This window comes from Bos mutus, chromosome 15 (genome assembly GCF_027580195.1).
Source record: "Bos mutus isolate GX-2022 chromosome 15, NWIPB_WYAK_1.1, whole genome shotgun sequence".
NCBI classification, from domain to species: domain Eukaryota; kingdom Metazoa; phylum Chordata; class Mammalia; order Artiodactyla; family Bovidae; genus Bos; species Bos mutus.
The window spans coordinates 73153221-73180936 of record NC_091631.1 but is presented as its reverse complement, the minus strand read 5'-3'; the positions used below and the strand labels follow the sequence as shown (position 1 = coordinate 73180936).

General features: G+C 34.5%; 1 protein-coding gene across 5 annotated transcripts in view; it reads right to left on the bottom strand.

The window, feature by feature from the left end:
• CEP126 (centrosomal protein 126) overlaps nt 1-27716 on the bottom strand; it is a 116024-nt gene that overhangs the window by 9306 nt on the left and 79002 nt on the right. For 4 of the 5 annotated variants that reach the window (XM_070384317.1, XM_014476793.2, XM_070384320.1 and 1 more), the window contains 4 exons: nt 21610-23752; nt 9307-9419; nt 5733-5808; nt 3975-4184 (listed from right to left, as the gene is read on the bottom strand). In XM_070384317.1, coding sequence (XP_070240418.1) covers nt 3975-4184; nt 5733-5808; nt 9307-9419; nt 21610-23752 — 2542 coding nt within the window. Of the gene's footprint in view, nt 1-3974; nt 4185-5732; nt 5809-9306; nt 9420-21609; nt 23753-27716 lie in introns of those variants that run through there. The other variant, XM_070384318.1, reaches the window with a different exon arrangement.

Below are 27716 nucleotides of genomic sequence, written 5' to 3'. Positions count from 1 at the left end.
CCTTCAAACGTTTTGGTGTTTCAGTTTGGAAATTTTCTCTCACCTATCTTCAAATTCATAAATTCTTTCCTCAGCTTTGTTGAATCTGCTGACAAGTACATAGAATACTAATTTCTGTTACAGTGTTCCTATTTCTCACATTTCTATTTGACCCTTTTGTATGGTTTCCATCTCTCTGCTGAAATTCTTATCTGTTCAGGCTTGTAATCTCCCATGTGGCCCACCTTTTCCACTATAACCTTTAACATATTAGTCATAGTTATTTAAAATTATCTATCCAACAGTTTCAACATCTGGGCCATCTGTGTCTCACTCTGTTCATTGCTTTGTCCCTTGACTATGAGTTTTTTTCCTTGCTTTTTAAGTTTTGACTGAATGCTGAACTTCTTGTTTGGGGTAAATATGTTTGTGCCAGAAAATGGGCATGTCTTTTCTGTTAGACAATTGGTGTGTATGTATGTGTGTGTGTGTTGTTAATCAACTCAGTTTGAGTTTTATTGTTGCTATGGTTACCTTCAGTACATCAATGGTTTCAAAATTCTCTAGTGTTATTTTGTGCTTCTGCAGGTATCAGAGGTTTTTCCCTTAAATTTTCCCCTCTACTTTCAGTTTTTGCCTCCCTGTGTGTCTGCACAGTACCACAAGACTCTCTATGCTCTTGCTTTTCTCCAGCTGATTTCCATTGCTTGTTCTTTGGTACTCGCTGGCCTTGTAGTGGGGGAGTAGTGGAGTCTTTCTGTTGTCTTGCTCCAGGCTTAAGCCTTAGGCATGTCCTCTATGCCTCCTCAGTCATTCTGCTCCTCCTTTCCAGGGCAGTCCACTTTGTGCACTATATCTTTGGAAGGTTTTGTGCAAGACAATTTTGTGCCCCTTCTCCAATAGCATGATACCTCTAATAATATGGGTCTCTGCCTCCTTTTTGCCCCTTCTCCAAGAGTAGAAGCCTACTTCTCTTACGTTTCCGCTACACCCAGTAAGTCTTCACTTGTGCCCTGGGGGCAATCAGCAAAGTTTGCTGCCTCTATCCCAATACCTGTGTGTGTGTGTGCTGAGTTGCTCAGTCGTGTCCAAATCTTTGCACACCAATGGACTGTAGCCCACCAGGTTCCTCTGCCCACGGAATTTTTCAGGCAAGAATACTGGAGTGGGTGCCATTTCCCACTCTAGGGGATCTTCCTGACCCTTCCTGACCCAGGCATCAAACGCACATCTCTTTTGTCTCCTGCTTTGGCAGGTGGATTCTTTACCTCTAGTGCCACCTGGGAAGCCCAGACCTTCATTCTGCAGGAAAGAAGGTTCTGCATGGAGCTTGATACCTTTCCTACAGTGATGGCTGCTCCCCTTCTCCAAGACTACGCCACTGAGAAAGGATTTCTCTAGTCTCCTATTCTGCTTTTTTTCTTATGAATACACAGTACAAGTTTATAAATAAGAATCTGTGAGCTGTGTGAACTCTTGTGTCTGTGACTCCCAGGGGTTTTATATTCCAGTAATAGCCCACATTTATCTGTTAGCAATTTAAACATAATTCCTAACATCAGCTTGTATGGAATCTGGCATTGCACCATATTCTGCCACAGTGAGCCAACGGTCATGTTGTCTCTCCTTGGAAGTTCCTGTCTTTCCTTGGATGTCAGGCTACTTGGTTGTGCTGGGATCTCAGCTCTCTAATGGGTTCAAGAAAACCTACACTTTTGTTGTTTATCTGTTTTTTCTCATTCTTAGTGTGTGATTGATATATTCCAGTTTTCTACATTTTATGCAAATGTGGAATATATACATGCACACAGTAAATACATATATATTTTTATATATATGACATAAAAAAAAATATTCAGTAGTTCTCAACCATAGGTAATTTTCTTTTTGCCATTCAGAGGACATCTGGCTATGTCTGAAGACACTTATCATGATGGGGACATTCTATGATTTTCGAAGCCAGAGATACTGCTAAGCATGGTACAAGGCACAGGAAAGCCCCCCACAACAAATGATTATCAACCAAAAATGTCTGTAGTGACAAGGTTGAGAGACCTTGATAAATACATACATAGAAAATATTTTTATTATTGTTCACATCTAAATAGTTTGTAATTTCTATTATAGTTAATTTTCCAGAACATTGGTTTGTTTAAAAATGTTTTTCTTAATGGTTATTTTTTGTTACTCATGTTTGTGGTCAGAGGATGTGCATTACTCCAATCCTTTGAAATGTGTCAATGTGTTTTATAGGATAATATTGGTTCCTTTTAATAAATGTTCTAAGTGTGAGCTTACAAAGAATGTGTCCCTTTGATCAAGAATGTTAATCATGTTTGATTATTATATATCAATTTTTTCGGTCTATTTGTTCTATCAATTACTGATTGTAATTAATTATAATTAATGTTAAAATATCCCCTAATCATGGCTAAAAAATACTTTATACATTTTGAGTCTATGTTTTTAAATGTTTATACAATGAAAATATTTTATAGATTTTTCCTGTATTAAAACTTTGATCATCATGAAGTCATCTTTTTTTATGTCTAGTAATGTTTTCTGCTTTATAGTCAATTTCATCTGATAATAATTCATCTAAACTAGTTTTCCCCTGTGACCTTAGTAATGAGCACAGACATACTTTATTCATCAACATCTGAAGTTAATTTCTGTCTCTCATGGACAGAGGAGCCTGGTGGGCTGCAGTCCATAGGATTGCTAAGAGTAGGACATGACTGAAGTAACTTAGCAAGCATGTACAAAGTTAATCTCTATCTTTACTCAATTCCATAACCATACGAGAGTTCTAGTACACTTTAACACCATTTATGTTCTCCAATTTATGTAATATTTTTGATAGGTATTTAAACTCTGTTTTCTCTTTGAATCACGTACTACTTTTTAATTACATTTATTTTTTTTATACAATGTTTGTTCAAATTTATCCTCTCAGACTATCCATGTGAGATCACTTTCGGTTTGCTAAAGTACAATTTTTAGAATTTCCTTTAGTAAGAGACTGTTGTTGACAAAAACCTCTTAAAGAGTTACATAGACATACAGAGACATACAGAGGGGTGAAAAAGCTTGCATGTCTTCGCCCCTCATCTGTTTAATTCTGAGACTTGTTAGGCAAGCTTTTTTTTTTTAACCTCTCTCTTTGTCTCTCTGGGAGTGTGAGACTGCATAGGATGTAGCTCCTCGGTAGGCCCAACTTTAGGGGGGGAGGGTCTTCCATGAGACTACTCATCTTTAAGTAGGCCATGGATTTTGTCTTCTGTTCCCATTTTTCCATGAGGCCATGAAAAGCAAAGCTCAATTTCACTCTGTGGGTTAAATGTTCTCAAGAGAAAAGCTAGCAGCAGCACTCTCCTTATCGCTCTAGGATCTTATTTATATTTAGTTCCTGGTCCTGTGAATTTCTGTATTCTCACCATCTTATTGCTATATTTAAGATTTTAAAGTACATAACCCTGAATTTATGGTTGTTTTTGATGGATGGTAAATACAGAGGATGAGATGATTGGATGGGATCACTGACTCAATGGACATGAGTTTGAGCAAACTCAGGAAGACAGTGAAGAATGGGGAGGCCTGGCATGCTGCAGTTCATGGGCTGACAAAGAGTTAGACATGACTTAGTGACTGAATGACAACAATAATCCTGGATCTATGGTTGTTTTAGATGGATGGTAAGTACAGATAACTAGCTTGTCACATTGCTGAAATAGAAGTATATTCACACATTGCCAAAAGACAATTAAGCCTGCCAGTGAAACTGGTATCATTGTAAATGATATGAATATAGTATACTTGAAATAGTATATACATTCAGATAAATTTTAAATTGTTATATACTTGGTTCAAATAGGTGATAATCTGGACACATTTTGCATTTTCATTTTCAATTTTTAAATTAAATTTTAAATAAAAATTGTCTAAGAATAAAATACAAAATTTCCTGCACACAAAAAGTGTTCTTCCATACTTACAGTATAATCTTTCATTGAGATGATTAAGGGACTGTAGGATCTTTTGTTCTTCAGCTGATAGTGCACAGATGTTAAATTGCTGCATTTTATTTAAAGCCAGATTTGTTTGCTGTAGCTGCTTGCTATTCATGACAGTTAGAATCTCATCCTCAGGCACTGAAGCTTTCACTAGATTTTCAGCCATCAAAAATTCAGAAGTACTGCCTGAAACTACAGAAACTTTATATTAACTATTCTTTGATCCCTTTTTGTCTTTGGGATCTGTCCTTATACATAACTGACACGCCTGTATGTATTAATTTCACAAACAGAAACCCAGTAAATCTTTTGTTACTTTGCATTTTATTTATCAGGGTCTTCTATATCTAGCATTTTCCTATCGCTAAGTAAAAAACAGATACTCAAAATGATGGCAGTGAGGTAATAAAAGTTCATAGGTGTTAGTTTAACTAAGGAAAAAATACATTACGTATATGTAGATTATTTCTGTGTTGTTTTTATTATTCATTAGTAGAATAAAGAGATGAAGTAGATTGTCTTATAATAGCAATTATGATGATAAGAGAAAAGGAACTTACAGAAATTTTAGAAAATTAGATGATCAGCTGGACAGAATTGAAAGCTTAGAAACTGACCAAATAAAAGACCATATGACTATAGAAGGATCAAATACTTCAAAGAAGATGAGTCAAATAACTTAGCTTGTTGCTTATAAAATAAGCACTTTGGAGTTTCACTTCACATCATCTATTTAAACAAATTTCAAAGGAATTAAAGAGTTAAGTTTAATGAATCAAATCATTAAAGTAATCTAGAGGGAAAAGAAACATTTCTAACTTTCTTCATCGGAAAGTTTCTTTGGTAATGCACAAATCACTAAGACAAAACCAAAAAAAATTTTTTGAGGTTGGTCTTCCCAAATAGATTTTAAATTCTGAAGGCCAAGACTTTTTACATGTTTGATTAATTATTATGTATCCAAAATATTTAGTTGCAGGCAGGAAATTAGCTCTCAATAATTATTTGTTAAATGAAAAAATGTAAAGTAAGACTTCTATATGTGAAAATAAAACATAAGTGGAATAAAATGCACATAATAAAGTAGTAAAAACATTTATAACTAGCATAAGGATCAGAATCCTTGATATTTAAAGAGTTTGCAGAAATGAGTGAGAAAATACTAAAACTCCAATATTTATAGGAAAAAAGAATATGAAGAAATAATTCACCAAAATAAATACACATACAGAAACAATTAAGCTTATTATTAGTAAAAGGTACTCAAATAAGAACTAATAACACACCATTTCTGTGTCATATATGCAAATAAGAGATGTGATATTTACCTTAAGTTCACATACACCCCAGAATAATTTTGAATGATAATACTTTTCATGAAAATGCTACAGGAATATATAAAAAAAAGCCACAACAAAATTTATTTCCTTTGACCTAGTACTCATTTAATACACAGAGTTTCATTCAATAAATATTAGTTGGGTGCCAATTAAGCCAGGTATTCTAATTTTAAATAATCAAATAGGAAAAAATATGATGTAGAAAGATGTTCAATATATTATTATTTAGAACAAATAAAAACTGGCAATAGTCTAAATGTGCAGGGTGAGGAGAATTCAGGTCCTAATTGGTGGTATAACAGTCATGTGATATGTAAGAGCTTTGGAAAATATGTAAGAACAACAAAAAAGAAATCATTGGGAACAAAGCTGAGAAGAAAATGTTTAAACTAAAACATACCTTCTTCAATATTAGAAGTACCCCTTGTAGTTTGTTTTGGCTCACTTGAACTTAGCTGGATACTTTGTCCAAAATTCTATAAAAATAGAACATTAAATCAGAATATAATTCCATATTTAAAATTAGTGATATATATATTGGCTTAAAAACTTTTATTTGCTGTTTTTATTTTCAATTATCACTATTCATATAATATGTATTTCCTTTTTTTGGAGCAGAAATTAGGAATTATTAGAATAAGCCCTTTCTATGGAAACTAAGTGGCTTCCTTGAATAGCTCAGTAGGTAAAGAATCCACCTGCAGTGCAGGACACCCCTGTTTGATTCCTGGGTCAGGAAGATTTCCTGGAGAAGGGATACACTACCCACTCTAGTATTCTTGGGCTTCCCTTGAGACTCAGCTGGTAAAGAATCTGCCTGCAATGCGGGAGACCTAGGTTCGATCCCTGGGTTGGGAAGATGCCCCGGAGAAGGGAAAGGCTACCCACTCTAGTATTCTAGCCTGGAGAATTCCATGGACTATATAGTCCATGGGGTCCCAAAGAGTCAGACACGACTGAGTAACTTCCACTTTCATGGTAACTAAAGATTAGAAAAATGTTTTATGTCAATTTTGGTACATTTTCAGATTGCAATATCATCTTGGACATTTGGAAGAGGGAAGTAAGTTGGGTGTTAATCAAAAGTATTAACTAAAGGAAAGGTAAAAAATTACCCTAAGTCTGGTTTATCATTGTAAGGGTAGGTGACAATTACTAACCGAAAAGTCTCTGATTGTGGCTTTATGCCAAGGACAAGCAAGCATCTTAGATGACAATACTTAGAAAAGAAACAGCTGCCTCAATGCTGCGCAGAACTGGGCAATAAGAAATATCAGAGCACTGGCAACTAGCATTTCCATTCAACACTCTTGAGTGATACCAACTCTCCTTCCCTGGATATGGTCTACTTTGATTCTTTACTCTCGTTCTGTTCCACTTTAAGAAATGATTCTTAGATAAAGTTGCCTGGCTATGACTATACCTAGCCTTTGTTCAGTCTAATTGGAAGAGTAACTGAGGCAGGTTTCTGCAAAAACCCTGCTTCAATAGCTCTCATAGCCTTGCCTGATCTCCATTATAGACTTGAGACAACCTGGACTGAGACCATGGCACAAAGTGGCAATTGTGAGTTTTTTTATCTTTCATTGTGTTGGAGAAGACTCTTGAGAGTCCCTTGGACTGTACGGAGATCCAACCAGTCCATCCTAAAGGAGATCAGTCCTGGGTGTTCATTGGAAGGACTGATGTTGAGGCTGAAACTCCAATACTTTGGCCACCTGATGTGAAGAGCTGACTCATTTGAAAAGACCCTGATGCTGGGAAAGATTGAGGGCAGGAGGAGAAGGGGACGGCAGGGGATGAGATGGTTGGATGTCATCACCGGCTCAATGGACATGAGTTTGAGTAAACTCCGGGAGCTGGTGATGGACAGGGAAGCCTGGCAAGCTGCGGTTCAGGGGGTGGCAAAGAATCAGACACGACTGAGCGACTGAGCTGAACTGACCTCTTTTCGATTCTCTCCACACAGAAGTAGTGGTTGGGAAAAATCCAGTGTGATAAAATACATTTCCTAATAACAAGGTGACAAGAGCCAGTGCTATAGAAACTGAATTCTTGTTTACCCTCTTGAGTGAAAACAAAACCAAACTCAACCCCAAACCAAAAGTCAAAACAAAACAATAGGGATAAAAAAAATGAAACCTCAAAACTTTGTTTTGAGTCAGGAAACACTGACCTATTTTAAAGCTAATGAGACTTTTGTAGATGTGTAAGTGGAGTGAGTATGTGAAAGTGGAAGTGGAGCTTCTGGGAAGAATAGAAATGGACTCTAAAGGCAGCAAGATAGAATGCAAAGGAGCAACACACAGGAAAACAGAAAAAGACACAGGAAGACAGGGATGAATTTAGAGAGGACAGTAGTAATGGCATTTAAAATTCAGTTTGTTCACTTTTTGTTATAACAACTATACATTACTTATAAATTTAATATATATTGACAAAAATAAAGAGAAAATAAAGATAAATTGTTGACTTTAGAGATTTTGAGATGTTTGATATGAACAACATGGAAGGTAAAAAGGAAGGACTTACTAGGTATTATTCCATTTGTAATCAGGAAGTTATATTTATAATTAAGTACTATGTTTGTTATTAAACACTAAAAACGTACTGGTAATGTGACAGCATTATTTACATAAATAAAAAAACTAATGATTTGTTTTGCTAAATCATGATTGATTGTTCTCCATATTAATAACTAGCCATATAAAAATTAATAGTTCCTACAATATTCAAACAATAGGACCTTCTACCTTTAACTTGAAATACAAATTTTTCATAAAACATTCTATTTTCAATTCTATAAAAGATCAGAGGTGTTATTTATTAATTTTTTTTTTTTTTTATTATTATTATTTTTTTAAATTTTATTTTTATTTTTAAACTTTACAAATTGTATCACTCATCCATCTAGGTTTTAAAAAATATTTTAAATACAATCCTTGGATCAAATTACACCTCTAGAAAATGTTATATTTAGGTGACACTTACTTAGCTCTCACAGAATCGCCTCTACTAACTTTTAAATCCACATTATTATGCTTCTGACCTTTACTGAAGGCCTCTATTTCAAACAGCACAGGAAACTCCTTATTTATTTGTTGCTGACTGTTAATAGGGAGATATCTATTATGAACTTCAAGGTCCTGTATAGGAGATTCTCAATGATATAAACAAAGTCATTATCGATATCCCCTGAGAACAATGCAACACTCTATTTTCCTTCTTGGCATGTCTTCCAGGAAGTTCAGGTTCAAGGAGGGCATTTAAACACACTGGAACTATATTAGTCTTTGTAAGCACATTGCTTTATTTTCAATGGCTCTGGTTTACTTTTCTTTTTTTCCCTTTTTAATGTATAGCTAAATATTAATATTGTTGTGAATAAATTCAGCTTTTCCCCAGAGCTGACTATACATAATAACAAATAAAATGATGTGATTTCTTAAGCTTGGTTTAAAATATTCATTAGTAACTGATCATTTAGGCAAACTAGAATATAGCATTTGGAGATCAGCCCTGGGATTTCTTTGGAAGGAATGATGCTAAAGCTGAAACTCCAGTACTTTGGCCACCTCATGCGAAGAGTTGACTCATTGGAAAGACTTTGATGCTGGGAGGGATTGGGGGCAGGAGGAGAAGGGGGACGACAGAGGATGAGATGGCTGGATGGCATCACTGACTCAATGGACATGAGTCTGAGTGAACTCCGGGAGTTGGTGATGGACAGGGAGGCCTGGCGTGTTGCGGTTCATGGGGTCGCAAAGAGTTGGACACGACTGAGCAACTGATCTGATCTGATCTGATAGTACAATAAGCTCCTAGCATAGAGAGTTCCAGTGCTTCACAATGGCTTCGGCTATATCATTTATGTTGTGGAACAGTTTGCAGGCAGAGCACAGACCTTTAAGAACATTCTGTTTTCCAAGAATTTTTCACTATTGAATAGAGATGTCTACTAACGTGGTACTTACATTCATCTGCTCACTGTACTTCTGTCCTACAGATCCAGGGTTTTGTCTTTTTTGCTCTAAAAGACTTTTGTGCTTATTTTCGACAATTCGTTTTCTTCTTGTAACACTAGAATCTTAAACAAATACCACGACAAAGTCAAAATTTACATGAGTAGACAGTATATATCCACTGTAAAATTCCAAGTTACCTTCAAACACCACAGAAAACCCTAAGTTTCATTCATTCAGTTGGCAAGCTTTTATTGAACTTCTCTTACATGTACTATACATGACACAGGTACCATAAAGATTTAAACATCTCTGCTTTTGAGGGGTCTATACTTTAGAGCAGTGACCTCTAAAGTGTTGTGGCAGAACACCAGGAGGATATGCAAAACAAATCACTGTTGCACAAGAAGAACATGTTAAAATTTCATTTTCTATTAACTAAAAACTAGAAATTTAAAATTTACTGTGGTAAAACATGATTGATACTGGCACCCTTGTGAGTTTGCAAGGTAGATGCATATAGTATGCATACAAAGTATGCACATTGCATACAGTAAACAGTTATTTTGGAGGAAGAGCAGAGGTTCTAAGTGTGTGAGGTTGGCAGTGTTATTTTCATTAGTGTTCTTTTGTGTCCTTCAATGCACTGAATTTTATGTGTGCCCTGGATTTATGGATATCTCATAGTATCTGAGCAACTTCACTTTCACTTTTCACTTTCATGCATTGGAGAAGGAAATGGCGGCCCACTCCAGTGTTCTTGCCTGGAGAATCCCAGGGACGGGGGAGCCTGGTGGGCTGCCGTCTATGGGGTCGCACAGAGTTGGACATGACTGAAGTGACTTAGCATAGCATAGCATAGCATAATATCTGAATGAATCCTTACAAAGTGGAAAAGAGGCTACAATGACTTTTGTAGGGCTTTTATTGTATGTGTAATGTTTTATTATTATTATTTTACTTATTATTTTCTCTATGACTAATTAAAAACATAGTCTTGCAAAATCATAAAGACGATACTAATAGTGCAAGCACAGGTGAATGAGAAAGACAGAGCTGATACACATCTTATTCTCATTACAAACTCTTTGCCACATAATAAAATGACAGTATAGTTACATTATAACAAAGGATCATAAATCTAAAATTGTAAAAAATAACAATAAACCTCAATCTGTGTATTATGCCTTGAGATATCTAAGGATGGTATATAGAATGAAGTCATCATAATTGATAAGACATTTGAAACCATTCAGAAAATTATTAATACTATATGAGAATTTTTGCATGTTAATACATAAAACTATTTTTATAATTATTTTAAAATGTATGATTTATAAGATACAAAATATAAAAATTATTTTAAAAGTCTGTATTTCATCCTTGTCTCAGTTAAAAATTTTTTCTATTTCTGGCTAAGGTGCTTAATGTATATATCAGTAGAGTAATATGTATGTATGGTATATACGTATGTGATATTTGCTCAACATTTTTGTTAATGGTGGTACAATAAAAACTCGAAGTATTCCAGAAGAATGGATATAAATTTAAATGGATTATTACAGTAAAGTGAATAAACTGTAAGTGAAGTTGTAATAGAATTAAGTGAAAACACAGAGCCTTTATGAGAATCAAGAAAGCTTTCATAGAGGTTATGTTTAAGCTTGGTCTTAAAGGAGTAGTAGGCCTCCAAGTATAAGGATCTTTGAGTCAAAAGGAACATTATGTTCTAAAGTACAAAGTAACAATGATACATAGTTAATGAGATTCTTGGCCTGAAAGGTGGAAAATGCAATGAGTGTGTATAAGCACACAAATGTCTTGGGAGTGTATATGTGTGCTTCTGTCATACAGGCTTAGGTAGGAAAAAATATACAAATATTTTTAGCTGAAATTATGTACTGAAAGAACACAGATATTTATGCTACCATAGCTAACTATCTGTATATTTTCTCTATATAACATATATATAATTATATACATACACTATAAGTAAGTAAATATCTGTATCTATATAACAACAAAGACATAAAAGCTTTCAAATTTCAAGAAAGCTGGCTAGTAACTGAACATCTGACTTTTTAGAGTAAGAAATACTAACATAATTTTAGCTACTGTGTTGAACATTTATAGTTGCCAAGGCCTTGTTCTATACTATGGGCACTATTATCATCACTATTTTTATAGATAAAAAAACTGAGGCACAGGCAAGGGTTAGTAACTTGCTCAAGGTCACAGAGCCAGTAAAGGGTGAAGATGAGATCCAGCTCAAACAGTCTCTAAAATCTAGAATTCTAGCTCTTACTCTCTATGCTAGTAATTTTCATTTTGATTTGACTGTGTCTCATAGAAAGATATCTTCCATTGTAACCTGTGATGCACATATAGTTTGGTGAACCATATTTACTCTTAAAATATACAGTGCCCTCTGGTAGTTTCTATTCTAGAACATTCTACAATTATATTTCATTAAAAATTTCTGGTTACTACTCATTAACTGATTTATAACCTGCTAATGAGTCATGATCAATAGTTTAAAAAACACTGTATTATGTTTATTCTAATATGGGGATGCTAAATATGTTAAATGCTGCTGCTGCTAAGTCACTTCAGTCGTGTCCGACTCTGTGCGACCCCATAGACGGCAGCCCACCAGGCTCCCCTGTCCCTGGGATTCTCCAGGCAAGAACACTGGAGTGGGTTGCCATTTCCTTCTCCCATGCATCAAAGTGAAGAGTGAAAGTGAAGTCGCTCAGTCGTGTCGGACTTTTAGCAACCCCATGGACTGCAGCCTACCAGGCTCCTCTGTCCATGGGATTTTCTAGGCAAGAGTACTGGAGTGGGGTGCCATTGCCTTCTCCATGTTAAATGCTAGATATGTTAAATGCTAGATATGTTAAATGTTAATAGCTTATAGTGAGATAGTTTGGGTACCAATAAAGTTTTAATACTGTTTATTATGCTTGGATTGTCTTCTAAATCTTAAAAAGTCTCCATTTTTCTATTTTTGAACAGTTCTAAAAATATCTTAAATGAAAATTAACTTGGTTACATGACTGCTGTATCAATAATTTTTCTCTTCATTCAGCCTGTTAATAAATCTTCTGGAGGCAAGATCTACTAATACTTTTGTACTTTCTTGATTTGTAGCGTAATTATTTGCTTTTGATTGTTCTTTGTGTAGATGTTCAGTTTTGTGGATTATAGATTGATCCTAAGAACAGATGAAAATATTTGCTTAAAACTGTTCATGTTTTGTTCAATTCACATACATGAACTTAAATACTATTTACTAATTAATATAATAGCTGAGAATATAGGTATTTTTGCAAAACTAATATAGTTTGTACTGGCATCTCTAGCCAAACTTCTTGTCTCATATGAAAATTCTAAATATGATAGAATTACTACCAAAACACAAAATAAAGCTACTAATCTTTAGGAAAGTATTACATATTTTAAAATCTGTAGTATTGTTAATTATAAACAAGGGGAAATTCTGGAGACATTCATGAAATTATAACTTTGGAAGAGATCTTAGATGTTAATTAGTTCAACCTCTTGCTCATAAACCTAAATCACTCAGAGGTGGACCGTCAACCTGTGCTTGAATGCTTAAGTGATGGGGAGCCACTTCCCCATGGGGTACCTTCCTCAATTGTTGGTGGTATTAGCTCAAATTCCTCCTTAAGCTGAGCTGAAAACATTTTTGCACATTTTACCCCTTCACTTAGTTCTGTTTCCTCCTTTTTTTACATAATAAACCTTCAAACATTTGTACAGAGCCTGTACATGTCTCTCTGGCTTAAGCTCCTTTAATTGGCCTTCATACACAACCCCTCCTTCTACAGTTCTGGCTCACTCCAGTTTGTTTATATACAGCTCTTAAAATACATAGCCTAAAATAATGTAGACTATTGCAGTACTTCCAAAGATCTGGTTATTATCACCTAAAATTATATTAAGTTTCTAACAGATATAGTAAAGTTTTCTTTTTTGTTTGTTTAGTTTTGTCTTGATTTTTTCTTTTCTTAAAGAAAAATTGTCAAGATAGATATCTTGCTTCTGTTAAAAAAAAAAAAAGCCAAACTAAATAGATAGAAGCAAAATGCAAAAAAAAAAAGACCACACAAATCACAAATTGGCAGAAAATATATGCAATACATATAACTGATGTAGAATCTTAGAATATATTGATATAAGGAACTTCTATCAAGAAGGAAGAAAAACTCAGAACCCAAGAGCAGACATTTCACAAAAAAGGAAATGCAAATTGTGCATAAAGATATGAAAAATGCTCAATTCATTAGTAACTAGGGCAATGCAAACTGTTATAATTAGACACCATTTCTCACCCATACTTTTGAAAATATTAAAAAGTTTGACTACTGGAGGTTTAGTGAGCATGTAGTAAAGGCACTCTCATTGCTTTAGAAAATAATTTGGCATTACCTGTGGCAGTATACTTAACCTGGGTGAAATACACATACCCAGCAACATGTGTATCAGCAGATGTACAAAACTGTTCCTAGAAGCACTATTCACAAAGGTGAGAAACTGAAAGACGCCAAATGGCCAGGAGTAGGAAAATGAAAAATTTCCGTAGACTGTAATACAGCAATTTTAATGAAATGTAATACAAAACAAATACAAATGAAGTGCAGCTAAACTAATCAATAATAATGAATCCAAAACACAAAATTAATTGAAAAAAAGAAAATCATAGAAGTATATAGGTGAAATGGTTCTATTTATATGAGTTACAAAACTAAAGCAAAACTAAATAATATATTGTTTGAGATATATTTACATATGGTAAAATTATAAAGCAAAGCATGGAATCATTTACACAAGTCTATATAGTGTCATTTTGTAAGAGAGAAAGGGGATGTAATCAAGGAGAGGCATGTGAGATTTCAACAATGCCAGTGATTTTCTGTTTTTGAAATTGGGCATTGGGTTCTTTTATTATTAGTCTTTAACTTGTTCTTGTATATTATGTATATTATTTTGTATGTAAGATACACTTCACAATTGAGAGACTTAAAAAAGTATATTGAATGCAGACAGGGAGGAATAAATTGGAAGATTGGGATGATAAATACACACAACTATATACAAAATAGATAACTGAAAAGGACCTATTGTATAGCACAGGGAACTCTGCTCAATATTTTGTAATGGCCTATATGGGAAAATAATTTTAAAAGGAGTGAATATATGTATAACAGATTCATTTTGCTATATACCCGAAACTAAAACATTGTAAATCAACCATGCTCCAATTAAAAATTTTTAAAAATTGTATTAATGCATATACATGACTATAGTTATCTCTACATAGTTTTTTAGTTTTGGTTTATCACTTCAACTGGTAAAGATGATTTTAAATCTTCATGCCATTATTCATTTGATTAATGACTTCGTTACTCTGTACTTTTGACAAACTGTATTAGATGAATGTACTATTTTAAAAATGTGTATCACTGAAAAATTTGTGGTTATTCAGTTTTAAAAATTAATTTATACTCTTCAGCTTTAGTGAAATATTGACAATGTAACATATTTAAGTTTAAAGTATACAATGTGATTAGTAGGTAACATATATATTTCAAAATAATCATCACAATAAGATTATCTCCATCTTCTTACAGAGAGAGGTATTTTTGTTGTTTTTGTTTTTAATTATAAGCATAATAGCTAAGTAATTAACAGTAGAGATAACAGAGACAGAATGCCTGAATTTTAACCCTGGGTCTGCCATTAGTCCTAGTCATGTGGCTTACACAAGTTATTAGCCCTCTCACTGCTTCATTCTCCTCATTTATAAGATGGGAGTATTATTATTTACTCACTAAACTATTGAGAGAATTAAACTTGTTTCCACACGTAAAGTGCTTACAATATTGACTGGCACATAGTAAATGCTACCTAATTTATATCTAGAATAATTTGCTTCAGTATCTGTAATTACATTTCTGATCTCATGAAAACTAGATTTATTCTACCATAAGAATAAATTCAGCTGCAATACAAAATTCTGGCTCTGCTTTGAACTACCTGTGTCATCTTGGGGTATATAATCTCCTTATGTGTATCAGTTTCCTCATCCATAAAGTATGGGAGCTAAGCTCAATTGTATCTTTGATCTTTTCTAGTAATCAAATTTTTGATTCCTTGAAGGTATTTTTAATACTCCCTGGAGAAGAAAACAAAGCATTCTTTTTGCAATCAGATTTCAAAGTATTTAGTATGTCAACATCATTTGGATTTTTAAAAAACTGAAGTACAGCTGCCTATAGAAACATGTGCAAATTGTAAGTATTCAGGTAGACACACCCAGATGGCAGACACCCAAGTCAAGAAATAGAACATTACCAGCACTGAAAAAGCTTTCCTTCTTACCTGTTTCCATATAACCCCATCCATGGTTTTACCTATTCTTCAACCTGATAGAAATGGAATATAATATGCATTTTTATGACTGGCTTCTTTTGCACGATATCCTGATGTGAGATTTAGTCATGTTACTGTTTCTTAGTAGTGGCTGATTCATTTTTTATTATGGTATTACACTGAATGAATAACTTTTACTTGACATATTATAGCACTGAAGAACATTTGAGATTATTCTAGATTATGGCTATAAAACTGCTATGAAAGTTCTGGTACATATCTTCTGTTTTACATATGAATGAATTTCACACACACACACACACACACACACATCTGCAGGTCTGGAATTGCTGAGTCATAGGATATGCATATATTCAAACTTAGTAGATGTGAGCTCCCAGGCATCACACATCCTTCTTAACAGCATTGTAGCTTAAAAATTTTAGCCCTTCAGATGTAATTTTATCTAATTATTTTAATATGAATTCTTCTGAAGACTGAGGTTGAAGTCTTTCATATGTTAATTTACTATTTGATAAGCCTACTTTATGAAAAGCTAATTCAAATATACTGCCTTTAAAATAAATTGGTGTGATGGTTTTTTTGATATGTCACCTGTCTACAGTCCCCAGTTGTTCAATTAGGCACTAATGTATTCCTGTGAAGGTATTTTGTAGATATTATTAAAGTCTATTATCAGTTTGCTTTAAGTAATGGAGATTATCTTAGATAACCCATGTGAACTTGAGTCAATTAAGTCAAAGGCCTCAAAGGTAAGTCTTTTTTGAGAGAATACAAAATTCTGCCTGTGAATGGCAAGTTTCATCTATTGCTATGAGTTTCTGCCCTTCTTCCTGGCCTGACCTAAAAATTCTGTACTTGCTTAGATTCCCTATTCCCCATATTTACGTAAGCCAATCTGTTGCAATAAACAATATATCTTACTGGTTCTGTTTTGTTGGTTCAAACATGACTCATATAACTACATTGTCTTTTTCTTATTGATCGTAGGAGTTCTTTATATATTTTGGACATGAACTCTTTGTTGGTGTTATGCATTATAAATATCTTCTTTCACTCTACAGTTTAATGGTGTTTTGGATGAAAAAATTTCAGTCTTATCCTTAATGGTTAGTGTTTTTTATGTCTGTATAAAAAATCTCTGCCCATCCCAAAGTCATAAGCACATTCCCTGTATTATCTTCTAGAAGCATTTCTTTTTCACTTTCCATATTCATTTTTTTTTAATTTTATTTTATCCATATTCATATATACAGTTCACTTGGAATTGATTTTTGTGTATGGTGTGAGCTAAGAGTCATTTTACTAATTTCATAAAATCATTCAATTGACTCAGTACCATTTAATAAAAAGACAAGTACTTTCTCCCTGCTATGCAGTACCATCTTTGCCAAAAATCAAGCATTCAAATATGAGTCTGTTTTTAGATTGTATTTTATTCCACTGATGTAAAACACCTGGTGCAAAAAGCATATTGCAATCAGAAAGAAAAATGTAAATTAAATTACTAATTTTAGAAGTAAGGAAGTTATTGATGTTGACCCAGTCCAAAGTATGACAAAGGGAATGGGTACTTGAGGCAGAAAATCACTAGAAAATCACTAGTACAGAAAATCACTAGAGGTGAGAAAGGATTGAGAGAGATCAGGGTGTTGGATCGTTCGCTCACATGAATGCTGAGTCACCAGTATATTGGCAAAGACTTTTCCAATAAAGGAAGACTGTGAACTAGATATCAAAGTCATCTTCAGGGGAAAATGACTTGAAAGGTCAGAAGTTGGTACAGTTGAATGGCTTGGGTTTCATGGAATAGAGTTTTTACTGAAAGTTTTGCTGGAGAGTTTTGGATATGCTAACAGAGAGCAAGACACCATCCATAACTGTCAACTCTGGGTACACTGACTATGAGAATAAAAATGCCATAGCAAATAGTAGAGTAGAAAAAAATGAATAGATGCTCACTGAACTATAATTCATGGGCTTTCCAGGTGGCACTAATGGTAAACAACCAGCCTGCCAACACAGAAGACATAAGAGATGTGGGTTTGATCCCTGGGTTGGGAATATCCCCTGGAATAGGAAATGACAACCCACTCCAGTATTTTTGCCTGGAGAATACCTGTGGATAGAGATCCTGTGGATAGACGATGCTGGCAGGCTAGAGCCGACGGGGTTGCAGATTCAGATACGAAATGACTTAGCCCTGAGAACTATAATTCAGTATTAACAAGGGGTTCACTTGAAATGTTTAATATTTAAAACAGTTTTAAACAATGTTTGAATGACTGAACATACAAAGTTTTGTTAGTATTATATTTTCTAAGTATAACTACAATAATAAGAAGTATAATATCATATATGAAACGAGTCGCCAGTCCAGGTTCGATGCACGATACTGGATGCTTGGGGCTGGTGCACTGGGACGACCCAGAGGGATGGTACGGGGAGGGAGGAGGGAGGTGGGATCAGGATGGGGAACACGTGTATACCTGTGGCAGATTCATGTTGATACAATACAAATACAAAACCAATACAATATTGTAAAGTTAAAAAATAAAATAAAAAAAAAAGAAGTATAGAAATAAACAACAAAACAGCATGGTACTGGCACAGAAACAGACACATAGATCAACTGAACAGAAGAGAGAGCCCAGAAATAAACCCACCACTATGGTCAATTAACCTATGACAATTAACCTTTTCTGCTTTTCAATAGAGAAAAGACAGTCTCCTCAATAAGTGGTGCTGGGACAACTGGACTGCTAAGTGTAAAAGAATGAAATCAGAATATTCTCTAACACAGTGTACAAAAATAAACTCAAAATGGATTAAAGATCTAAATATGACTGGAAATCATAAACTCCTAGAAGAAAATATAAGTGTAACACTCTGACAGAAATCATAGCAATATATTTTTCAAGATTTGTCTCCTAAAGCAAAGGAAATAAGAGAAAAAATAAAGAAAATCCAGTTAAACTTAAAAGCTTTTGTACAGCAAAGGAAACCATCAACTAAACAAAAAGACAACCTCATGAATAGGAGAAAATACTTGTAAATTATATGACCAATTGTTGTTGTTGTTCAATTGCACAGTCATGTCTGACTCTTTGTGATAAGGGGTTAATATCTAAAATATGTAAACAGCTCGGATAACTCAATAGCAAAAAAGTAAAATAAAATAAATAATCCTATTAAAAAAAAAAAACACAGGCAAAAGACCTAAATAGACATTTCTCAAAAGAAGACACACAGATGGCTAACAGGCACACAAAAAGATGCTCAATATCACTAAGTTTTAGAGAAATGCAAATCAAAACTACAGTGAGGTATCATACCAGTCAAAGTGTTATCATTAAAAAGTCTACAAATAATAAATTCTGGAGAGGGTGTGGAGAAAAGGAACCCTCCTGTACTGTAGGAATGTAAATTGGTGCAGTCACTATGGAAAAGGGCATGAAGCTTCCTCAACGAACTAAAAATAAGACTACTGTATGACCCAACAATTCCACTCCTTGACATATATATGATGAAAATGAAAACACTAATTTAAAAAGCTATGTGCACCTCAATGTTCATAGCAGCATTATGTGCAATAGCCAGGTTATGGAAGAAATGCAAGTGCCCATCAACAGATGAATGGATAAAGAAGATGTGGTACACACACACACACACAGAGGAATATTACTCAGCCATAAGAAGAATGAGATTCTTCCATTTGCAATAACATGGACAAACTTAGTATTATGCTTAGTGAATGAGGCAGACAGAGAATAAAAACAGTATTGTTATCACTGTCTTGCAGAATCTAAAAACTAAGACATATGAAAGTATATAACAAAACAGAAATGGACTCACAGTATAGAAAACAAGCCAAAAAAAAGAAAACAAGCCAGTGGTTACCAGTGAGAAGTGTAAAGGGGGAACAGGCAAGATAGAGGTATGGAATTAAGAGATACAAACTACTATGTAAAATATAGATAAGCAACAAGGATATATTGTACAGTACAGGAAAATATACCCATTGGCTTTTAATAACTTTAAATGAAGTATAATCTATAAAAATATTAAAGCACTGTGATGTATACTGGAAACTAATATGATATTGTACATCAACTATACTTCCATAAAAACAAAACAATGAACAAAAAGTATGGATATACACAACACTTTCAACATTTCTCTTTAAAAACATGGCTAAAAATATTAAACTTTTCCAGTATTTCTTATACAAAGGCCCCGACTTTGATTATAAGTTAGAAAAATATTTGTTTCTCAGATTATATATACAATATATATTTTTTTCTTTTATCAGAGAATGAGAATATAATTTTCATATGTTATATTTTTATATTTATGCTATTGGGAAATTATATTTCCTAATGCTTTTCCTGATCATCTCAGACATATGTTTTCTTAATGATTATATTTATTACATAGTTTTAGTAGAATAAGCATGGGACTTGGAATCATAGATATTTAGATGAAAATACTATTTTTGCTATTTATTGATAATAGCTCTTGACTTTTGGCAATTCTATTTCCTTCTTTGCAAAATGAGGTTTTAAAAAATACATATTTGTTAGGATTGCTGTGAGGCTTAAATGAGATAATATGTATAAAGCACTTATTACTATAATTGGCAAAGAGTAGAAATTCAAAACAGTTAACCATCATAATTTCCTTTAAAATATCAAATCTACATGATGCTTTCATTTTTTGGAAGTAGTGTGAAAACTAAAGTTACACTGTGAAGTGGCTGGATAAAAATAAAGCAAAACCTTTAGTAAGAGAAATACTATTTAAAAATCTAGTTTAAAACTAGAGTCTTTGCATTTAGCTTCCCATCTGCTAACATGGCCTGTGTCCATTCAGTTTAAGAAAAGTTTGGGTGCTTATTAAGTGCCAGGCATTGTTAAAATCTGGGGATAAGGTAAAGAAGTCAAAAAAATTCCCTTGTTCTTTTTTTTTTTTTAATTTAATTTTATTTTATTTTTAAACTTTACATAATTGTATTAGTTTTGCCAAATATCAAAATGATATTTGTTCTTAAATATTTGTTCTTAAAATCTCATGGGCCAATTGAAGAAAGAGTGTAAATATTAAATCTAAACTAACTCTCACTTTATATCTTAATATTTATTCATACCTTTGGGAAAAGAAAGAGTTGCTTTTCTGATTTTTTTCTCAAATCTTATGTATTTCTGACTAGTCATCTGATTTCTACTAGTAGAAAAATGTATGGGCCTGTAGTCCATTCCTTTAGAGGAAAGTAGCTCATGAAGAGTCAACAAGGCCCACTAAGGGCAATGGCATAACACAGAGAATTAATTTTCAAAAATGTTTAAAGGAATTCTATATTTTTTTCCTTCATATGAAACCTTCCATACATAGCCAATTAAAACAGAGCTGCCCCTCTTTTGGAAAGATAATTAGAGGGTTAGGCACACCTATTGTTAGCAAATAACAATTAAATTTAACAAATATTTTAAATAAGAATAAAGAAAAGTATTATAATCACATTTATTCACCTGTTTAGAATAATTTAAACAAATATTTTCCACTGTGCTTACTTTGACAGAAATTTTGACTATAACACTGCAGTAATAACAGAATGATATGGGATAAGAATCAAACCACATTTCTTGTCTTCCCTCTTTTAAACTAACAAGTCATGGGAAAAACAGAAGTTAGCAAAAGTTTCTAATTTTAGTTAAGCAAAGGTTGGGTCATTTGCTTAAAAGTGTTAGCTACTAGACAGACAAAGGTACAATATTATGGGTGATGTTATTTCTATAAGGCTGTTATTGTTCAATTTTAATATATTGTAAGGTACATTATCAAACCACAATAAGAAAAACTTCACATTTTACCTATAAAAATATATAAATTTATTCTTACCAGCAGCCTTTTCATTTTGACCCAGAATATTATGCTGTCTTTTCCACAAGGGAACCAGTTCTTCTCTAGTAGTTTTAAGAGTCACAGAGGGATGACTTTCTTCATATGTTGGACATCTTTGGGGGCAATATAACGTCCCATCTTGCAGGGCAACAGTTCGCCTGCCATGTGAATGATTTATTTTCGTTAACGTTTGGCACTCCGAAGAACAATATGGTAGAGCTGGCATCACAGTGACTAAGTCAGAACAGACATGAGGGAGTGGAAGACTACTTTCTTGATTCCACTGATTCAACTTGTATTCTGTTGGAAGCATATGTTTTGAATTAAAGTAGTTACATGTACTCATGTTTTGAGAATTTTCAGGCATTACAGACTGACACTGAGATGCTTGTACATTTTTACAACTTCTAATATTTAATTGAGATGTAGGAGGAGGATGAGGTACAATTAATTTACCCTGAGCCTGTACAAATGTGTTGGCTTTGCTCGCAGACTGTGGTCGAGTAACAGTGCCTTTTCTGTTCATACATACAAAGCCTGACTGGACTTTAGCAGATCTTGTTCTTCTAATGACTTTCGCTTCACTCCTTTGTGGATTAGTTTTCTGAGTTTTGGAACCACCGCTCTTTACAGGGGATATACTTTCCTCCTCTGTGGAGTCTGGCCAGGCTTGTTTAGCAGTGTTATAACCTGAAGGTATAAAACAGTTCAAAGGCACATGGTCTGTTCCAGATCCTCCTAAAGCAGTGACATTTTCAGAGATAAAATTGTCCTTGGGCTCTTTTTTATTAGCAGAATCCACAGCAGAAGCAGGAATACTAGGCATGTTGCTGGCAGCACCACTTTTAGCTCGAATGTGGCATGGTTGAGACCACTGTTGAGATACTCTTTTTCTACTCTTCAGCAAATGACTATCTTCAGCATTTTTCCTTGTATTGCCAGTTTCATCAAACCATCTCAGTTTTTTAATAGTTTTTGGAGTTTCTGCACTTTTCCCTTTTTCTTTTGTTAATTCAATACTATCTCTGATATCTGCTGCTTTTTGATTTCCTAACTTAAAGCCTTGGTTTGTAACCAGTGCCTTAAAATAATCATGCTCGTATTTAGATTCTTTCTTTAAAATACTTTTAAGAAATCTCACACTATTCTTCTCACAAATATTGTATTTCATTTTCTTGTGCTGACTGACTAAGTCACAATTAGAAATTATATTAGATAATGATTTTGATGCTTCATGTATTTTCTGTTTATCTTCTGAATCAGAGTTGTGAAGTATACAGGCTACTTGAAAATTATCTGAAAACGAAGACAACTCTTCCTCATTACAATTAGAATATTTTGTCTTTTCATCTTTAATGTCTTTCATTTCCCCTAACTTATCAGAACACTGCACTGGGTCAATTTCTTTTATGTGTATACTGCTCTTTGGTAAAGGCCTAGCTGATTGTGTATTCGATGGCAAAACTAAAGGTGTTGCCAAAGGTACAAATGAAGTAGGAACTGAAGTAGTTCTATTTTCTTGAGTCATTTCAGAATATTTCTCTTGGTCTGAAATTATTGTGATTTCCTGGGTTAGAGAATCTGGAGTGGCCCAGGCTTTGCTGAATTTAAATTTTGGGCTCTCAGTAACTAATGGTCTCTCCCTTTTGAATGCTCCAGAAGAGGAGTCAGTTGTCCTTATAACACTAGTTTCAGATGTGTTTTTGCTTTTTTTATCTTGTACAAATATGGATGGACTATGTAGAACGGCTACTGAATTATTAGCAGTATTTACGGCTCTTTCCTCAGTTCTACTCAGAGCAGATGGATTTTGTTCTTTACTATTAAAACATTTACTTGAATCAGGGAGAATACTAGGTTTACTAAAAATATCTGAGAAAATATTTGGATCATCTATATTTATAAGCCAATTATTTATGTGTTGAGTTTTAGAGAATGACAGTTTATCTTCATCAAAGCAGCTTAGATTAGTTGATTGCAGATTTGCTAATTTGAGAGAAATAGAATTCTGCTGCTGGACTGATGTGGAAGGCTCCTTATTAAGTGTTAAATATATTTCTTCACGTTCCCCAGCCTCAAGACTGTCTATACTTGAGAGGGTTTCAGAATTTATTATCTGATTAACTTCATCACGAAATTTCTGAAAGAAAAAAAAGAACATTGTTTTATAGCTTAGAAATTTTAAGTGTCAACAAAAATGATTCAACATACCACCATTACTTGGCACATAAAAGAGAGTAATATGACTACAGACAGTATAGGTATATAAATAATCCATATCCCTGGAGCAGTCCTCACAGTGAAAAAGAGGGAGCCAACAAAGACAATAAAATGTATTTGCCTTAGTTTCTTCACCTTAAAGTAACTACTCAATTATCCTAGCCATTAGTTATAGCTTAGAAAATAATTTTTGCTATTGCTGTTCCATTCAGAGAATAGTTTCCTGAAGGTTTCATAACAGCATGTGAAATTCTGAAACATAGTTATTTACAAAGGGTATTTTTTTTTTTCCTGAGACTCGGACTGGACTTGAATGAGGCTCTTAAAAGCCCTATGACTCTAATATGACTTTCCTATTGGTAAGGCTATACATTCTTATAAAAGTTAATCTCATGGTCTATAAAAATATAAGATGTCTATGAAAACATGCCTGGATCCTGCTGATTTAATACTTAGATGGAGTGCATGCACTGGTATTATTATTTTTAAATTCCCCAGGGAATTCTAATGTGGATTTAAGACTGAGAACTATTGATTTTAATGACTCATTTTTGGAGATTTAGCACAGTAATAATTTCCATGAATTCTTTACAGTAAGAGTCTCATCATTACTTCAATGTAATCTAATGGAAATTATCAGTTTTTAATAAAATTTCATGATCACTTCAAAGTATTCTTGTTGTTCAGTCGCTCAGTCGTGTCCAATTTTTTGCCACCCCATGAACCGCAGCATGCCAGGCCTCCCTGTCCATCACCAACTCCCGGAGTTTGCTCAAACTCATGTCCATTGAGTCAGTGATGCCATCCAACCATCTCGTTCTCTGTTGTCCCCTTCTCCTTCTGCCTTTAATCTTTCCCAGCATCAGGTTCTTTTCTAATGAGTCAGTTCTTCGCATCAGGTGCCCAAAGTATTGGAGCTTCAGCTTCAGCACCAGTCCTTCCAAAGAACGTACAGGGTTGATTTCCTTAAGGATTGACTGGTTTGATCTCCTTGCAGTCCAAGGGACTCTCAAGAATCTTCTCCAGCACCACAGTTCAAAAGCATCACTTCTTTGGGGCTCAGCCTTCTTTGTAATCCAAATCTCACATCATACATGACTACTGGAGAAACCATAGGTTTGATTATATGGACCTATGTCAGCAAAGTGATGCCTTTGCTTTTTAATACACTATGTAGCTTTGTCATAGCTATTCCAAGATTGTTGTTGTTCAGTCACTCAGTTGTTCCAACTCTGCAACTCCATGGACTGCAGCATGCCAGGCTGCTCTGTCCTTTGCCATCTCCTGGCACTTGCTCAAACTCATGTTCATTGAGTCAGTGATGCCATCCAACCATCTTGTCCTCTGTTGTCCCCTTCTCCTCCTACTTTTAATCTTTCCCAGCATCAGGGTCTTTTCTAATGAGTCGGCTCTTTGCCATCAGGAGGCCAAAGTATTGGAGCTTCAGTTTTAGTATCAGTCCTTCTAATGAACATTCACAATTGATTTCCTTTAGGATTTCCTGGTTTGATCTCCTTGCAGTCCAAGGAACTCTCAAGAGTCTTCTTTAGCACCACAGTTTAAAAGCATCAATTCTTCATCGTTCAGCCTCCTTTATGGTTCAACTCTCACAAGCATACATGACTAATGGCAAAACCATAGCTTTGACCAGATGAACCTTAGTTGCCAAAATAATGTCTCTGCTTTTTAATATGCTGCCTAGGTTTGTCATAGGTTTCCTTCCAAAGAGAAAGCATCTTTCAATTTCGTGGCTGCAGTCACCATCTGTAGTGATTTTGGAGCCCAAGAAAATAAAGTCTGTCACTGTTTCCATTGTTTCCCCATCTATTTGCCATGAAGTGATGGGACTGGATGCCATGATCTTCGTTTTTTCAATGTTGCATTTTAAGCCAGCTTTTTCACTCTCCTCTTTCACCTTCATTGAGAGGCTCTTTAGTTCCTCTTTGTTTTCTGCCATAAGGGTAGTGTCATCTGATATTTCTCTCAGCAATCTTGATTCCAGCTTCCTCCAGCCCGGCATTTCCAATGATGTACTCTGCACAGAAGTTAAATAAGTAGGGTGACAATATACAGCCTTGACATACTCCTTTCCCAATTTGGAACCAGTCCTTGTTCCATGTCTGTTTCTAACTGTTACTTCTTGACCTGCAAACAGGTTTCTCAGGAGGCAGGTAAGGTGCTCTGGTACTCCCATCTCTTCCAGAATTTTCCAGTTTGTTGTGATCTACACAGTCAAAGGCTTTAGTATAGTCAATGAAGCAGAAGTAGATGTTTTTCTGGAATTCTCTTGCTTTTTCTGTGATCGAACAGATGATGGCAATTTGATCCCTGGTTTACCTGTCTTTTCTAAATCCAGCTTGAACATCTAAAAGTTCTTGGTTCATGTATTGTTGAAGCCAGGCTTCCTTGGAAATTTGTGGTTGCAGTCACCATCTGCAGTGATGGTATAGTCAATGTTTATAACTATTTCTAATTTCACACATATAACACAGATATTTAAAAAGCATTAATCAGCATAACATATGTAGAAATAAATTTACACAAATTTTAGAAAATTTAAATATTCTGATATTAAACAAAAATTTAGTATTTTTTTAGCCCTGAAAATAAACTGAGAAACCAAAGAAGTCAGTTACAGATTAAAAATATTTTAGTTTGTATAGTTAGTACTTATTGATATACTACTGTAAATGTTTTGCAAATGGTTTATTAGAGTTTGATATTACTAGCCTTTATTACCTGTTACTTCCTTCAACCTAACTCAAACAAAGCAAAGCACAGCTCCTTCAATGTCTGCTTTTGGAACAGTTATTTTAATTGATAATGAGGCTCCTAAAAGCTCTATGACTCTAACAAGAATTTCATCGAGACTGCATCTAATGAGATATAGAAATCTGGATTAGAAGGTCCTTTTAGACATAAGTATGATGTCTGTGGCTTTAACATTTCTCTTTGCCTAGGTCTGTGGTTGCTTCATTTCCCAAAGCACCTAAAAAGAAGTTCAGCAAACTCTTTTTTTTTCTCAGAATTTTTCACTAAATCAAACTTTTTTTCTCAGAATTTTTCTTATCACTAAAAAAAAAAAAAGAAACATTGTGATCAGCTTCAAGCTTTGCTTGTAAGTTACTGATATAAATTGTACTAGACTTAACATTGGAGAAGGCAATGGCACCCCACTCCAGTACTCTTATCTGGAATATCCCATGGACAGAGGAGCCTGGTAGGCTGCAGTCCATGGGGTCGCTAAGAGTTGGACACGACTGAGTGACTTCACTTTCACTTTTCACTTTCATGCCTTGGAGAAGGAAATGGCAACCTACTCCAGTGTTCTTGCCTGGAGAATCCCAGGGATGGGGGAGCCTGGTGGGCTGCTGTCTATGGGGTCGCACAGAATCGGACACGACTGAAGAGACTTAGCAGCAGTAGCAGTAGCAGCAGACTTAACATGCTTTGTCTTTTAATTTTTAAATCAACTGTATTGAGATATACTTATCTACAGTAAAATGCACTCATTTTTTGGTTGTTATTGTATGTTTATGGAGTAAAATTTCATAACATAGAAGTTGGCTTAAAGCTTAACATTCAGAAAACTAAGATTGTGGCATCTGGTCCCATCACTTTATGGCAAATAGATGGGGAAACAGTGGAAACAGCAGCTGACTTTATTTTGGGGGGCTCCAAAATCACTGCAGATGGTGACTGCAGCTGTGAAATTAAAAGATGCTTACTCCTTGGAAGGAAAGTTATGACCAACCTAGACAGGATATTAAAAAGCAGAGACATTACTTTGCCAACAAAAGTCCATCTAGGCAAGGCTATGGTTTTTCCAGTAGTCATGTATGGATGTGAGAGTTGGACTATAAAGAAAGCTGAGCACTGAAGAA